Here is a 17,575-nt window from a genome sequence, read left to right as displayed (position 1 = left end):
ATAGAAAAGTTATTGTGTATGTTAACAATGATTGCATAACATGTCTCCATAAACAGTCAACCCATTAAATTATACTGAATAACTGACCCACACAAAAGTTTATATCACTTGATCACTGATACAGCAAATGTCATCATGTAAAAACACTAAGTTCATCTTAAATAATTAATATGAAGTACGAAAAATATTGGCCAACTTAGATATTTTGGATCTCCTTAAATAAAAATCACCCAGTGAAACCTATTTGTTCATTAGGAGCGTTTTTACTCAGTATTCATGTAATCAATCCTATTTTAGACGAAAACCAATGTAATTCTTAATAATTCATGTTATTTACTTATTTATGCAAATTAGAGAAGTCAATTGACAAACTTCTAAAAAACGGCCTTTTTGTAACAATGAATTATTCTGTCAAGTCAGCAAATCTGTCTGTCATTTTAATAACATGTTAAATTATGTCACTCGATGCAAATTAATAACTTTTCTGCACAAATTATGATAACAGATGTACATGTGACTTGTAAACTATATCTTTTTTTAGTAGTTCTTTGACAATGTTATAAATACAAGCAGCAAGAAGGGTCGGGAGGCAGTCGGAATGTCACTTTGGTAAAGTGTGTTTGTGTGTTATTGTTTGAGGTGGATAAACAATGCAGAGAACATGTAAAGGAAGTACTACTTTGTGTTGTGTCATGGTCTTTGGTGGACTGTGGAATTCAGATGGCCACCAGAGTAATAAATAATTGATGTTTACATATTTGTTGGTTTCGCTCGTTCTTACCATCAAAAGCACATAAAAAACCTGGGACCTCATGTTTTTAACCCTAGACAACCAGATTTAGAGCCAGCATCAGCATCGAGACACAGCAGCGATCCAGCAAGTAGCAGCGATTACCACAACACAATGCATTTTAATGGCGCCAACCTAACATCAAGTGCCTCCGTAAATGGGAGTGAAATAGTGCGATTATAGCAATTAGCAATATCTACGACCAGGCGACCATTACAGTATGTAACACGAAGCATGAGTGTATGCCTTCAATTCCAATCTGTGTCTGTAATAATGTTAGTGAAAACCAATTCGTAAATTTGTTTTTTCCGTTCCCCTGAAAATTTTTCTGTTTTCCAATTACTACCTTTCCCACATCAGTGTCTCATTTAGAGACTGAGCTATGCTTTCCAAAATATTTAAGGTGCATCTTAATTCCCCTTCCTCATTCCCTCACTAGAAGTCATTCCTTTCTTGTTTATAATAACATTCAATGGCGAATATAGAACCCGTTCACAATGAACACTTTGACAGAAGTCTATCAAACTTATGGCTCTGAGCGCTATGCGACTTAACTTCTGAGGTCATCAGTCGCTGAGAACTTAGAACTATTTAACCTAACTAACCTAAGGACATCACACACATCCATGCCCGAGGTAGGATTCGAACCTGAGACCGTAGCGGTCGCTCGGTTCCAGACTATAGCGCCTAGAACTGCGCGGCCACTCCAGCCGGCATCAAACTTATCCTCTGCTGCTTCCATTTCTGTGTGATATGTTGTTTAAAATTTCACCCTTCTGCGAATTTACTTACTGAACAGTAAAAACGCCCACAGATCACGAAATGTCTGAGTACGTGATATCTGTTGGTTGTGTCTAACGGTAATGGATCTTCCCCAGTAGAGATCTCAAAGCAGCAAATCCTAACGACATGCACGTGCAGCTTATAGCCGACTTTTGGTCTTTACGAAAGCTCGAATCACTGGCAAGAGGGATATTGTAGCGTCATACAGACAGACTGAAGAGGCGGTCGGCTGTAGTGCGAAAGTAGTGGTGACAGTTGTGGTAAGGGGGAGCAGGCATGGGTCCTTCCTTAAGTATAACACCGTGAGTAGATTATAGAGCTGTTTGATTGAATATGACGAATAGGTAGATTACAGCAGCTAGGATCCATGAAGAGGCTACAGGGAGAATGCCAAAACGAAACCACTGGGAAAAGATTACCGGAAGTTGCGTTGAGATCTCACTTTGTCCTGCATTGTGTATTGCTGACAGCAAATCACAGAAAACAGAATTTTAACGTATAAAGCCAGAATCAAATGGTACACCGAGTGGTATTCTGTGGTGCTGAATGATGAATTTCGCTTTTGTTTGTGGCTGCCAGATAGACGTCAATGTATTGTTAGATACTCTGGTGAAAGGGCCAGAGGAAGCAGCGCCTGTAGAGACCACAATTCACTAGCTCCTCCAATCAAGGTGTGGGCAGGTGAGAAATGCTGGAACCGGCAACAGCGCAGATATGGTGTATGATGAAGGGAAGGATTTGTAGGAAGAATGGTAAAACCTGTGATCATATTTATCATGTCTATTATAACAGCTGGCACATACCAGCAGGATTACGCAGAACCTCACTCTGCAGTTCATACTACAAACGCTTCAAGGACTGTACAGATCCTTGACCAGTCGCACAGCTCTCTTATTTGCCACTCGTAGAGAATGTCTGGTATGCGATGGGAAAAGTGTGTACTTTCGTATCAGCCGTCAACTAGTAAATATCATTACCTTCAACAGTATTTTTGTTTAGACATGGCCAGAAATTCCTCGAGATGACTTTTGGAGACTGTTTCCCTCCTTGCCAGAACGAGTACAAGAGTACATATATGCAGACTGAAGCGACGAATAAACATTTGTTCCAAGTCCAGGATTCGAAGCTGTGTTTTGGATTGAGGACGCAGGTATGCTAGGATAGTAGGTGCAGCTGTGCAAAGCCGATTTGTCATGGTGGCGTAGTGATCAGCTCATTTGCCCAGTGAGAAGGAAACCCGGGTTCTAATCCCGAACTTTGTACAAGTTTTGATTCATCGCTTCAGTTTGCATATAAAAATCATTGATTTTTGAGATTTGAAAAGGTCTCTGGAACCACTTAGTTTCGTTTGATTAAAGATCCTATGCCTGTATTTCAGGCAGGACCCCTCATTTCTTTCGATGCTGATGTGCAATTCAAATATAGTTGGAGAGTCTCCGCAATGCTGTTCGAATTTAAGGGGAGTACCAAGTGGGTTGAGGCGAGAATGAGAATTTTGACGTAGGAGGGAGGCGTGCCAGGATAGTCTGTGCAGGTGTGCAAAGTCACTGTGCCATGGCATAGTGATTAGGGCATCAGTCCAGTGAGAAGGAACTCGGGTACGAATCCGGGCCTTGGTTCAAATTTTCATTCATAGCTTCGGTTTGCTTACATACATCATAGATGTTTTAGACTTGAAAAGATACCATGAATCATGTAGTTTCATTGGAGTATAAGAGCATTAGTGATTAACGCAAGCAGCCGCAATTGCCGTTAAAATGCTTTACTTCAACCCCATAATAGATTTCGAGCTACCATGACCATCTTTAGATGGCTAGATGGTTAACATTTCCATATACATTCATGTATTGGTAAGAAGCATTTCCCCTGCTCCTGCAGTATCTTCTGGTGAACGGAGATTCTTTTCTTGTGTTCCTTATATTTTTCAAGGTCGATGTATAAGCTGTTGCATTGCAGACAGTACACATAATGTAAATAAGTCACTGTGAACACTTCATAACATTCTTAATGCTAGTTAGAGCCCATACACGTGCATTACAGTCGATGTTTTTGCAACAATGGCGTTGCGCAGCAGCTTATGCATCATTCTTGAAAATCGTACGAACGACAGCGAAGCGTACCTCCGTCCACTGAAAGATATTACAGAAGCAGTGGACATGCTGCTGCACAAAACAATGTAACTGGAAATGTTAGCCTTCTTAGGATGGGCATGACAGCCAAAAACTGGTTTAACAGTAATTGTGGCTGGTTGCGTTATTCGCCAACAACCATAAACGATCACCGAGATCACAGGATCAAACATCAATAAAATAACACTAAATACAACAATTTTCACACGTACGTACCGATCACATTTCATACTGATACTGATGACAGACATGGTCCTGAATCGAGTGGAAGTTTAATTATTTAATCTCTCTTATGTCACGAACATTTCCATGAATTCTGGTAAATATTGAACTGTTGATTCATTCTGCAACCACTTTCCGTTTCCTGCAGCGCACTTCAAGTGGTTTATCTCGGTCCACCACGCGGGATTGCCGTGCGGTCTGGGGCGCCTTGCCACGGTTCGCTTCCCGCTTCCCTCCCCCCCCCCCCCCTTCTCCCAGTCGGAGGTTCGAGTCCTACCTTGGGCATGGGTGTGTGTGTCGTCCTTAGCGTAAGTTGGTTAAAGTAAGATTAAGTAGTGTGTAAGCCTGGCAGTTTGGTCCGATATAACTTACCACAAAAAAAAAAAAAAAAAAAAAATTGTCCGTCAGCAGCTTTACCTCATGGTCTCTGTACTTTTGATGTATCACATCCGGCGTAAATTGTGTTCTGGATATAGCCAATGCTCACTTTTATCTCCGATATATTTAGATGCAAGCTCAGGGTACCTTTGTTGCAGAGATAAGTACAACGTGTTAACATGGTGCTTTAATGAACATGTGATAAACGAACTATGTAAATCGGTACCTACAACTTGTTCCATGCAATATCGGGCAACTGCCAGATGTCAGTAACTTGCTACCACGATATTTCGGCGCAGGGTCTTCTGGATATCTTCAGGTGTATACTGCAAACAGTACAATGAACATGCGCAGCGGCAACAAGGTACACTCAGCATGCACCGGCGGAACCCTAACAGGGTAATCATCTTTGAAAATTTTTAAAAATCATTTTTTTGCTTAAAATGGTCTCTGACATGTCTACTTTATTGCAGTGTTCATCCCATGTTAGCCAGAAACTCCGTTATCTAGGTACAAGGCGATTTGTAAAAAATGTCTCCGAAAACTATTCACAGCAGGAAGAAAAAGGTCGACATCACCAGGACAGCCTAATACGCATTATGGAAGTTATGAACGTGCTCGAACGTAGCATTGGACCCGTCTGTCACAACGTGCGATGCCTCCATCCGAATGTACTGTAATATTTTTAGACCATGCAGCATCGGACGTCTGGAAAGCGATAAAAGCGTGCAATAAGACTGAATAGCTTTGCTATGTATTTCAGGCTACTACACGGAATTACTGAATAAATATTGACGATGGCGTACAAGAAATCGAATGTTAAATGAATTCTGATTTCATTAACAAAAATAACCTCTTTGAAGTGACTGAACAGAATGCACTAACTGGTGTACGTTAATCACGCCTAGCAGGCGAACAACATTTACATAACACAATATACACACACATATGATAAACACTTGAACTTGCTGTAAGTTAGATTGATCTACACCAACTGTCAGTAATGATTTTAATGTTACAGAATTTGCATTGTACTGAAGGTACAATGAGTACTGTGGTGGCAATAAATTCTTTAATTGAATAATCAATGAACACTATAGAACTGATGGTTACTAGAGATGTTAAAAACATTACTTTAGAATCATTTTGCTCTATTGAAACTGAATGAGTTTTTACGTTGATAATGTACTGAAAAGCCACCACATCGAGTTGAACTGTAATTAATGTGGCACAGTACCTGGCGTCTTCTGTCAGTTGTATAATCCGGCGTTTGTTGGAAATTTTAGGCGTTAACTCCGATTATATCCTCTTGTTGCATTAATACGCCGATACTCACGTAATATAGCCTTTTTAGTGGTATTGCTGCACACACAGTCATGGGTTTGGGGTAATAATGAACTATTTGCGGTAAATAATTGATGATACTGGTGGAATGCACTTTGAATCACAAACTTATTATTTCACTCAGACATTACACTATAGAGAACTTGACTTGATAAATACATGAACTGGTTCGCTACGGATAAATGTGCTTGTTATGGCGGCGGTATAAAATGCATTGTTCATAAAAACACTGTCATTCGATAACTACTAGTTCGTTGCTTGTGCTGGCGTGAGCTCATCAATGGATCACATATGGTAGTAAGATCAGAATGCAACGTTAGCTGCAGACACTGGTCACTTCATACCTTGCTGCTGGTCGCTGCAGTGCGTCGTAAGTTACGCAGACTTCCACAAGGCGTGCCATGTGTTTTTTGAGCGGGAACAGCAACTATATCGCTCACAAGCCGTCTCCGTCGAAATGTTGCATCCTGCAAGCCTTATTGTCCATTTGACTTGCTGACACACCATAAATCCAGTTCGTGTTTGTTGAAAGCTCACTTTTAACTGTCTATAAGCAACGTTACCGGACCATACGTCACTTTCGCGACGCGTAATCTCTGTTCTGCATCTGAACAGTTCCAGAACACATCTCTCTCTACTGCCAAATTCATGCGCCAACCTGCATTGTCCGCATTCTCGGGGATTTCCCTCACATTTAAACATTAATTTACACTATGCCAAGTTCTCTATTTACAAATGGACATACCATAACATTACCATATTCAATTACAATCAATATATGTGTATATATATATTTTAAACTAATATTAAAGTAATATCTTTACTATACGTAATAATATTGTCCTAGTTTAATGCTTCTATATTTTGTCGTCTGAGCGCAGCACTATTCAGATACTGTCTTACTTGTAGCGCTATTTCATTTGACTGCCGCCAGGCGGAAGCACCTGTGCTTTTGTTTGCACAGCTATCCAACAGATGGCATGAGCGTTCACATATTCAACTGCAGCGCCTTTGCTATGCTTCATTGTGACATTACATATGACCCTCTATTTCATCCTGGGTTGCTTATACAAGGTCTGGATGAATTGCCATCATGGCTCCTGTCATGTTTACTATTGTTTGAAGCCCTTACTTAAACATGCTAAATTATTTTGAATTCCTCTGGGAAAGACAGACTTGTTACATGACACATATAATAATACTATGGTTATAATGGTGATTAAGAACTAATGAACAACATGATAATTTTCAGTTCAATTTGCCTATTCTGATTTAAATCACACAGTATAATGGTAAATCCTTCTTTAAATACAGTCTTATATTACACATATGGTTTTTTTAGTTCCTGCCATACCACCACAGTATCAAAACCTGTCTTATTATTATAGTCTTTACAAAATTTTACTAATACCTACTACAACTATATACAATAGTGCTTTCCTCTACTTTTAGAGTCTCTTACTTTATTTTTGAACTTTTTACTCTTGTATTCTCTTTCTATACAGCTTATGTTCCATACACCATAGTTTTTCTTTGACTTAGGAAAGATTAAACAGTATGCATTGGTATGAGGTATGTCATCCACCTCAAAGAGACCTTTGTACACCTGAAAAAACTTTGATATTTCTGAAGTAATTTCTTTGGATTTCTCATGGGATTTGACGAACACGAGGTCTCCTACTTCTACTTTAGTCAACTTTCCTTTCCCATCATGTCTTTTCTTCCTCCGTAACATATGTTTTTCCATATGTTCTTTAACTAGCCCTTCCTTTTATTCTTAAGTCATCCCCTTTCTTGAAGGGAAGTTAATATTCTCTTCAACTATGTTAGCCTCTTTTATTCCTATCATTAATTCATTTGGGATAAATCCTGTTCTTTCATGCCCCAGGTTATTTAAAACATTTTCAACGTCAGGTACATACTTTCCCCAACTACTGTGTTTGTCATGGCAGAATGTCCTACAGAGTCTACCTATCTCTTTCATGTAGCGTTCGGCCAGATCGCCTGCTAAATGGTATGCTGCTATACATCTTAATTCTACTCCTTGCTCTTGCTCTTGCTCCTTGCATGCTCGTTTTCCATTTCTTTGAAAGGAATTGAGACCCATCATCTGACAGTATAACATTTGGTTTGCCTATCTTTACAAAATAATCCTTAATCATTTTGTCACACACTGCTTTTCCTGTAGCTTTTCTCAGATGATATAATTTTACAAATTTTGAAAATACATCTACTGCTACTAAAATATAACAAAAACCTCCTATAGTCTTAGATAATGGACCATAGAAATCCAAAGCCACAATTTCTAAGGTATCTTTGGGTAAAATGGATTGTATCAGACCCCTACTCTTGTGATTTGTTACCTTCACCTTCTGGCAGAGGTCACACGTCTTCAATCTTACATGGATCCTCCTTGGCATATTGTTAAAATATACTGATTCTGTCAATTTCTCCAAACATTTCTTTGTTCCAGAATGCCCATAACTTAAATGTATGCAATCAGTTAATGCTACTACATGTTCCTCCAGCCAGCACACTCTCCATACATATGACATTTCCTCTCTCCTTCTGAACAATAGTCCATCAAATACACAATAATGTTTTTGCATCTCATCATTACCCCTCTTTCTAAGTTCAGTTTTCACTAATACTAAAAATGGATCCTTATTCTGTTCCGTTCTTAAATTCTTACATATACTCTTGATTTCTTTCTGATTTTTCATTCTTTTTATGTAGTGAATTCTCTTGTAACCCTCTTCTCCTAACACTCCATCTTCTGGTCTCATTCCTATAGTTATCCTGGACAAAGCATATGATACTATGTTCTGTTTACCTTTTATATACTTTATTTCAATGTCAAACTGCTGTAAATACAACACCCATCGCGTCAATCTGGTATGTACTAGCTTACTTTTGTTAAGAAATGTCAATGCCTGATGGTCAGTATACAATATTACTTTATGCCCCAACAAAAAGTTATAAAATTTTTTAAATGCCCAAATTATTGCTAGAGCTTCTTTTTCTGAAATGGTATAGTTATGTTCACATTTACTCAATGTCCTGCTTCCAAATGCTATAATTTTCTTTCCTCATGCCACTCCAAACTGAATACTTGGAATAAGTGCGCACCTAATCCATATCCACTGCTGCCCGTTTCCAAGCAAAAGGGCAGACCTAAGTCTACATGACTTAAAATACTATCATCACTAAGTTTCTCTTTCTGATGTTCAAACGCCTCCTGACACTCTTTTGCCTGAACAAAAGCTTTACTTTTCTTTAGTAACTCATTGAGTGCTGGACTATTAAATGCCTGGACTGACATATTTTCTGTAGAAACGACACAATACTAGAAAAGCTTTCAAATGCCTCCTACACTTGGGCACAGGGAATTCCTTTATCACTTTAATCTTCTCAGGATCTTTCGTAATTCCTTGACTACTAATTATGTAACCTACAAACATAATCTCACTTTTTACAAGTTTAGATTTCTTCAATCGTAATGTCATTCCTCCCTTATGCAATGCATGAAACACCTCTCTCAATATAGTACAATGTTCCTTCCAACTTCTGGTAGCTATGAGTATATCGTCCACATACACTGTAATTTTGCTACTCAACTCCTTTCCTAATACTTTGTCTGGAGCCCGTATAAATATGAATACTGAAATATTCAGACCAAATGGTACCACACAATATTGGTAACATTTTCCTCAAAATAAGAAAGCCATATATTTTCTATGCTCTATTGGCAGGCCTATTTGCCAATATCCTGGTGTTAAATCGAGACTACTTAAGTATTCAATGCCATCAAAATTTTGTATTATATCATCTAAACTGTCTGGTTTGTCACACTCTCTTTCTATTATTGAATTTAGCTTCCTGGCATCCAGTACTACTCCATTTCCACCATCCTTTGCCTGTACACACATAATCGGATTATTATAATTGCTGTTACTTCTTTCTATTACCCCCAGTCTTTCCATCCTGTCTAATTCAGCGGCTACTGCCTTTCTCTTTGCTATAGCTGTATCAAATGGTCTTCTATAAAATGGTTCATGAGGTTTAATTTTTAACATAAATTCGAAATCGATTACTCTTCCTGGTTCCTCAGAAAACACCTGTTCGTTTTCTACTAACAGATTATACAGCTCCTCTTTTTGTTGTTCATCAATACCGTCCACTTCACTCACCTTCTGATGGAACAACCTATTCTTGTCTTACCATAGATTCTCACTTTCACTAACATTTCCTTCCTCCCACTCTTCACAACATTCCACTACTGACCCTTCCACTATTTTGGGACACCCTAATGGTTCCTTTTCATCTACCATATGTCCTGCAAAATTCACTGTATATTCTGTACCCAAATATTTAAACAGCATCAGCCCTTGGTCACAATTAATTGTTACTTGATTTCCCATCATGCAATCTGAACCTATAATCATATTTATACTTAAATTAGGAGTAACTAAAAACACACTTTCCATCTTACAATTCCCAATTTTGAAAGACAAATACACTTGTTTCTTCACAGGTTTACTTAACTTCCCTGTGGCACCTACTATCTTGAGTCCAGACAAAAACATTTCTGGAATCTCATATTTACTACTAATATGTTTCTACAAGGAGTCAGAAATACAAGTTATCTCACTACCTGTATCTAATAATGCATATTCACTTACATCATACAACTGTACACTTATTAAGGGTTGACCGAACCTAATTGATGACTCATCTTCCTCTTCTCTTAGCAAATCCTGTTCAATTGCCTCATTAGTCCAATCTGCTGACATTCCTTTCACTAACTTATCACTATACTTACAGGTGGTTCCTTTTCTCTCTCTGTGACAAACCCTTTCTGGGGTATTTTTCTGTTTGTCTCTCGTACTGTGTTTTGACTCATTTCTATTGAGGAATTTTCATTATCACCTATCACAATTTCATCCTCTTGGCTCAGATCCCTACAATTGCCTCTTTAGACAAGATAAATTTGTGTTTCTCTTTCAGCATGGGTGGGATACTCTCTTTCACTTAGTTCTGCTCTTTGGGTACCATATAACCTCTCATGTTCTGGACTAGGTTCACCTACTATCACCATATCACATTTACCCTTAAATACTTGCCCCTCTACACTATTGATTTCATTACCCATGTCTACCAAGCTGTTACCTTTCTGGCCACTCTTTGAATTATTTCCTTTGAAACACTCTCCTTGCAAATTATGCTCCATCTGTGTACTCACACTACACAGTTCAATATTATAAGTAGTAGCACCCATCTCGATTACCTCCTCATCACTCTCGTCACTACTAGTTTCCTCATCACTGTGATCACTACTTAGTGATTCCTCCTCCATTTCACTACATATTTCGGGAATATCTTCAATATTCTCCTGTATTTCAATTCTACCCATTCCTTCAACTTTCTCGTATCTACTACAAGTATCCTTTCCTAGCTCCCTCCCATACTCTATTAATCCTGTACCTAACTCATATAAGTAATTTACCCAGTGATCATATCCTTCCTCACCACTAGCATTATTGGGAGACTTACTCTCAATAACAACACTTCCTACTTGTTTTCCGGCACTACTATTGATAATCTTTCCTATATTTCTGCAAGTACCCACCTTTTCCCTTTTGGATATCCCTTCTTTAACATTAGGTATGCTATTATGTTCATTTTCTGGCAAGGTATCATCTATATCTACTTGATAGCCTTTGCTTAGCCTTGGTATGTAGTTCCTTCTTTCTACAAAATCCAGTTAAACCTTGTACCCATTTTAATTTAGAGTCCCATTCTCTCTTCCCCCATTGCTTCATATCTTTCTCACACCAAGCATGGTATTCATTCTGTTCCCTCTTATTGCAAATAATTTACTGTCTACTATATTTCCTATTATTATTGTAATTCTTATTTTGGTGATAGTGTTGGTTCCTATTATACTACCCCTATATTCCGCTCCAATTTGGCCCTCTACTATGGTGGTTCTTCGTTTCCGACTGGAACTGAGATCTACCATTGTAGTTACCTCTACCACCAAAACCTCTTCCACCTCTTCTACCGAGCGAGGTGGCGCAGTGGTTAGACAATGGACTCGCATTCGGGAGGACGATGGTTCAATCCTGTGTCCGGCCATCCTGATTTAGGTTTTCCATGATTTCCCTAAATCGCTCTAGGCAAATGCCGGGATGGTTCCTTTCAAAGGGCATGGGCGACTTCCTTCCCCATCCTTCCCTAATCCGATGAGACCGATAACCTCGCTGTCTGGTCTCCTTCCCCAAAACAACCCCCACCTCTTCTACATCTATTAGTCCTCATTGCTCTCACTCCATATTCCTGCCTCTGTTCATTCCTGTTATTATTACCATTATTATGGTAATTACTATAATTGTGTCTGTTCTGGTTATTATAGTTGGACTTGTTTTCATTGCTCCTATTCCACACATCCAGTTCACCTATCCTTTGCAAGAAATCTTTCCTGTTACTACTTGCCAAGACAATTTATCCTTGTACATTCCAAGGTAACTTCCTATGCAACACATGTAGCAAGTGCTCCTCTGTTACCAAACCCCTTACATTATCTACTTTTCGACACAAGTCCTCACAATATTCTCTCATGGTCTTGTTGCCACCTAGTTTATATGGTGCAGCATCCAAGAATTCCAGGAACACTTCACTCTGTTTACTTTTGGACCAAAATTCCTCTTCCAATTTACTCAAAAACACTTCTAAAGTTTCACAATCCTCTGTGGCCCTCCTTGCCCATCACCAATCATCTTAGTTTCTACTATCATTATTCTATTTTTCTCAGGGAGTTCCCTGGGAATCAAAGTCCTACAAGCTTTCATAAAAGTTACAGGATATATTTTGCCTTTCGGGTCAAATTTTTGCAATTCGGCACCTACATAGTTATGACATGCCACTACAAATGAATACATGATAGCTGACTTCTTCGCATTTTCCAAAGTCTCAATCCTTTCAGCAATTTCTGAAGTTACTGTGATTAGCCCTCCTACCTCATTCACTTTCAATTCAGAAATTTGTTGATGCACATGGTTAGCTAAGACTTTATTTTTACCATCTACATCTTGCTTTATTACAGTTACTGCATTAACAATTTTGCTATCTACAGCCTCTTCAACTGCTTGCATTTTGGTTTCACTGCTTGACTGAACATGAAAAATCTTGGTTTCCAATTCAGAAACGGATTCGTGTATTTCAGTTTTCATTTCCTGAACTACTATCTCATGAGTTTCTTTAATATGTTTGACTTCAATGTTCACTAATTCTACACTCTTTTCAACTGCACTAACACATCCTTCATAGGTGTCTAGCCTCTCCACCATTACATTCAATGATGCCTCCATATTTCTATTTACAGTGTCTATTTTTTCTCCTAGTGAACTTATTCTTTCATTCATTTCCCCTTTTATTTCATTCATATCCTCTTTCACCAAACCTATATTTTCATCTCCTTTAGCCGGCCGCGGTGGTCTAGCGGTTCTAGGCGCGCAGTCCGGAACCGCGCGACTGCTGCGGTCGCAGGTTCGAATCCTGCCTCGGGCATGGATGTGTGTGATGTCCTTAGGTTAGTTAGGTTCAAGTAGTTCTAAGTTCTAGGGGACTGATGACCACAGTAGTTAAGTCCCATAGTGCTCAGAGCCATTTTCATTTACTTTCTCTTTCAGCAAACCTATATTTTCATTTACTTTCTCTTTCAACAAACCTATATTTTCATTTACTGTGCCTATGTTTCCATTCATTGTTTGCAACATGACTACCAACATACTTAAATCCCAAGTGGGTTCCACTACGTGTTCCATTTTTAGTTTTCCTACATGTACTGGGTATGCAATTGCTCCTTCTAAATTACTTTGGTCACTATCTGTGACTTCCTGCTTTATGGTTTCGATCTTTACATTCACTGTCTTTTGTAAGTCCTCTTGAGCCCCACTACTCTTTGCACAACTATCGAACACGTTCTGGTTTACTCTCAAATACTATGCCATCTCTGGTTCACATGTGTTATCTTCCCCACTGTTACCATTTGGACTTCCTCCATCTTGCTCTACTTTGTCCATGTCACTTAATAATTTTCGCTTGTCCGCCATCTGGGAATTTCGTAAAAATTTAGAGATCGTATTACTTAAAATACACCCAATTTTAAATGCAAAGTTCACAACACTAATTTAAGATTAATGCCCCTTTCGCCTACCGTCGCCACGTGGAGGTCTAATACCACGAAAAATTGGCTACTGTGACGAGTCCTGTCACGGAAAACCCATATGCGATGCCTCCATCCGAGTGTACTGTAATATTTTTAGACCATGCGGCATCGGACGTCTGGAAAGCGATAAAAGCGTGTAATAAGACTGAATAGCTTTGCTATGTATTTAAGGCTACTACACGGAATTACTGAATAAATATTGGCGATGGCGTACAAGAAATCGAATGTTAAATGAATTCTGATTTTCATTAACAAAAATAACCTCTTTGAAGTGACTGAACAGAATGCACTAACTGGTGTACGTTAATCACGCCTAGCGGGCGAACAACATTTACATAACACAATATACACACACATATGATAAACACTTGAACTTGCTGTAAGTTAGATTGATCTACACCAACTGTCAGTAATGATTTTAATGTTACAGAATTTGCATTGTACTGAAGGTACAATGAGTACTGTGGTGGCAATAAATTCTTTAATTGAATAATCAATGAACACTATAGAACTGATGGTTACTAGAGATGTTAAAAACATTACTTTAGAATCATTTTGCTCTATTGAAACTGAATGAGTTTTTACGTTGATAATGTACTAAAAAGCCACCACATCGAGTTGAACTGTAATTAATGTGGCACAGTACCTGGCGTCTTCTGTCAGTTGTATAATCCGGCGTTTGTTGGAAATTTTCGGCGTTAACTCCGATTATATCCCCTTGTTGCATTAATACGCCGATACTCACGTAATATAGCCTTTTTAGTGGTATTGCTGCACACACAGCGATGGGTTTGGGGTAATAATGAACTATTTTCTGTAAATAATTGATGACACTGGTGGAATGCACTTTGAATCACAAACTTATTATTTCACTCAGACATTACACTATAGAGAACTTGACTTGATAAATACATAAACTGGTTCGCTACGGATAAATGTGCTTGTTATGGCGGCGGTATAAAATGCATTGTTCATAAAAACACTGTCGTTCGATAACTACTAGTTCGTTGCTTGTGCTGGCGTGAGCTCATCAATGGGTCACATATGGTAGTAAGATCAGATTGCAACGTTAGCTGCAGACACTGGTCACTTCATACCTTGCTGCTGGTCGCTGCAGTGCGTCGTAAGTTACGCAGACTTCCACAAGGCGTGCCATGTGTTTTTTGAGCGGGAACAGCAACTATATCGCTCACAAGTCGTCTCCGTCGAAATGTTGCATCCTGCAAGCCTTATTGTCCATTTGACTTGCTGACACACCATAAATCCAGTTCGTGTTTGTTGAAAGCTCACTTTTAACTGTCTATAAGCAACGTTACCGGACCATACGTCACTTTCGCGACGCGTAATCTCTGTTCTGCATCTGAACAGTTCCAGAACACATCTCTCTCTACTGCCAAATTCATGCGCCAACCTGCATTGTCCGCATTCTCGGGGATTTCCCTCACATTTAAACATTAATTTACACTATGCCAAGTTCTCTATTTACGAATGGACGTACCATAACATTACCATATTCAATTACAATCAATATATGTATATATATATATATATATATATATATATATAAAACTAATATTAAAGTAATATCTTTACTATACGTAATAATATTATCCTAGTTTAATGCATCTTTATTTCGTCGTCTGTGCGCAGCCCTATTCAGATACTGTCTTACTCGTAGCGCTATTTCATTTGACTGCCGCCAGGCGGAAGCACCTGTGCGTTTGTTTGCGCAACTATCGAACAGATGGCATGAGCATTCCTGCGCTTCGGCTACGCTTCGTTTTGGCATTACAAACTTCTGCACAACAGCAGAAAAAAACGTATCTAAAGAGCAGATCAGCAGATGATAGAAGCTGCAAAAGGCCCACAGGACCACCATGACCATGATGAAGATGGAGTAGAACCTACTTTTCGACCTGGAAGGATTTTTGTATGGTTCAGTGATAGCTGACTAGATATATGCTTAACTTAATTCCAAAAAGTTGACCTAAAACTTAAAACGCATTTTTTCTCGAAATCATATTTTTCAAATTGGCGGGAAACATAGCTCCAGAACGGCACATAGGTTTTTGATTGAATTTGACCCTGGGATTCTAAATTAAAGCCTCTATCAGCATACATAGCCATTTTGCAAAACCTTCAAAAGTCTACTTTCAGTGCACACTGTTGTCTCTATTTTGTTAGCGAAGAAAATGATATTTTTTTCAACACGCCACCATCTTGTTGGAACTTAATATTTTTCAATTATTCTTTGTATGTTGACAGAAAATATATTGACAATGACTTATAAAAAGTATTTTGTTACAGCTCCAATAGCAGGACCTCGGAATCGCCCGCTAATGACCAGTGTTCTGGCTACATGGGATCCTTCCACTTTTTGCAGTGGTTACAGGGAGCGTCCGAAGTGGAAGTAAGAGTGATTTCTTAAAGACAAAAGTGTAAAGAATAAAATTATATCATCAAATTTAGTATTACATTTATTTTACTTACGGTTGTAGACGGCAAGAAGACTCTTGGTGAAACGTCGTGACACAAAGTTACTGACATCCGTTCTCTTTAATTTCGTGGAACGATCTATACACGGTGAGAGATTTAAGTTTCAGAACATAGGCCTACAACGTACTAAAACAACTTGCAGTGACTTAAATTCACATATCAAACGTTCAGAAGCAAATTTAGGAAATTGCGATCGAATCTTCTAGCTGTAGGAGTAGGACAGGTTTTTTAACCGAAAGTTGGGCCTGAGTTGCGTTCTATTTTTATGGAATGTAAATAAAGATATCCGCTCAGAAAAGGTGAACACTGTATAAAATTTCGTTTCAGGAGTGTACCGCGAATATTAGGTATCCACTAAAACATCAAATTTCCGACATCGCTGCGCCCGGGAAAAGATCCTGCACGAACGAGACCAGCGACGACTGAAGAGAATCGTTCATCTTAACTGATCTGCAATCCTTCCTCAAACGGATGCAGATTTCACTGCTAGGCCATCAACAAGTCCCAGCGTGCGAACCATTCAACGAAACATAATCGATATGGAGCAGAAGGCCCACTCATGTACCATTGATAACTGCACGACACAAAGCTTTACGTCTCGCCTGGGCCCATCATCACCGACATTGGACTGTTGATAATTGGAAACATGTTGCCTGGTCGGACGAGTCTTGTTTCAAATTGTATCATGTGGATGAACGTGTACGTGTATGGAGACAACCTCATGAACCCATGGACCCTGCATGTCAGCAGGGGACTGTGCAAGCTGCTGGAGGCACTCTAATGCTGTGAGGTGTGTGCAGTTGGAGTGATAGATAAGACTCTGACAGGTGACACATACGTAAGCATCCTGTATGGTCACCTCCATCCAAGTCCATTGTGTACTGCGACGGGCTTGGGCAATTCCAGCAGGACAATGCGACACCCCACATGTCCATAATTGCTACAGAGTGGCTCCAGCAACACTCTTCTGAGTTTAAATACTTCCGCTGCCACCAAAATCACCAGCCATGAACATGATTGAGCATATCTGGGATGCTTTGCAACGTGCTGTTCAGAAGAGTTGTCCACCCGCTCGTACTCTTACGGATTTATGGTCAGTCCTGCAGGATTCATGGTGTCAGTTCCCTCCAACAGTACTTCAGACATTAGTCGAGTCCATTTCACGTCGTGTTGATGCACTTGTGTGTGCTCACAGGGACGATG

At 39.2% G+C, this 17,575-nt stretch overlaps 1 protein-coding gene across 1 annotated transcript in view; it reads right to left on the bottom strand.

Moving 5' to 3' along the window:
* The window catches only part of LOC126188539 (facilitated trehalose transporter Tret1-2 homolog), a 44,669-nt gene extending 33,610 nt beyond the window's left edge, over positions 1-11,059 (bottom strand). Inside the window, exon 1 of the mRNA XM_049930139.1 lies at positions 10,699-11,059. Coding sequence (XP_049786096.1) covers positions 10,699-11,059 — 361 coding nt within the window. The remainder of the gene's footprint in view (positions 1-10,698) is intronic.
* Between the last annotated feature and the right edge of the window lie 6,516 nt (positions 11,060-17,575).

The sequence above is a fragment of the Schistocerca cancellata genome, chromosome 5, assembly GCF_023864275.1.
Source record: "Schistocerca cancellata isolate TAMUIC-IGC-003103 chromosome 5, iqSchCanc2.1, whole genome shotgun sequence".
Taxonomy (NCBI): Eukaryota; Metazoa; Arthropoda; class Insecta; order Orthoptera; family Acrididae; genus Schistocerca; species Schistocerca cancellata.
Note: the sequence above shows the minus strand (reverse complement) of the source record. Positions and strands in the feature narration are given on the sequence as shown.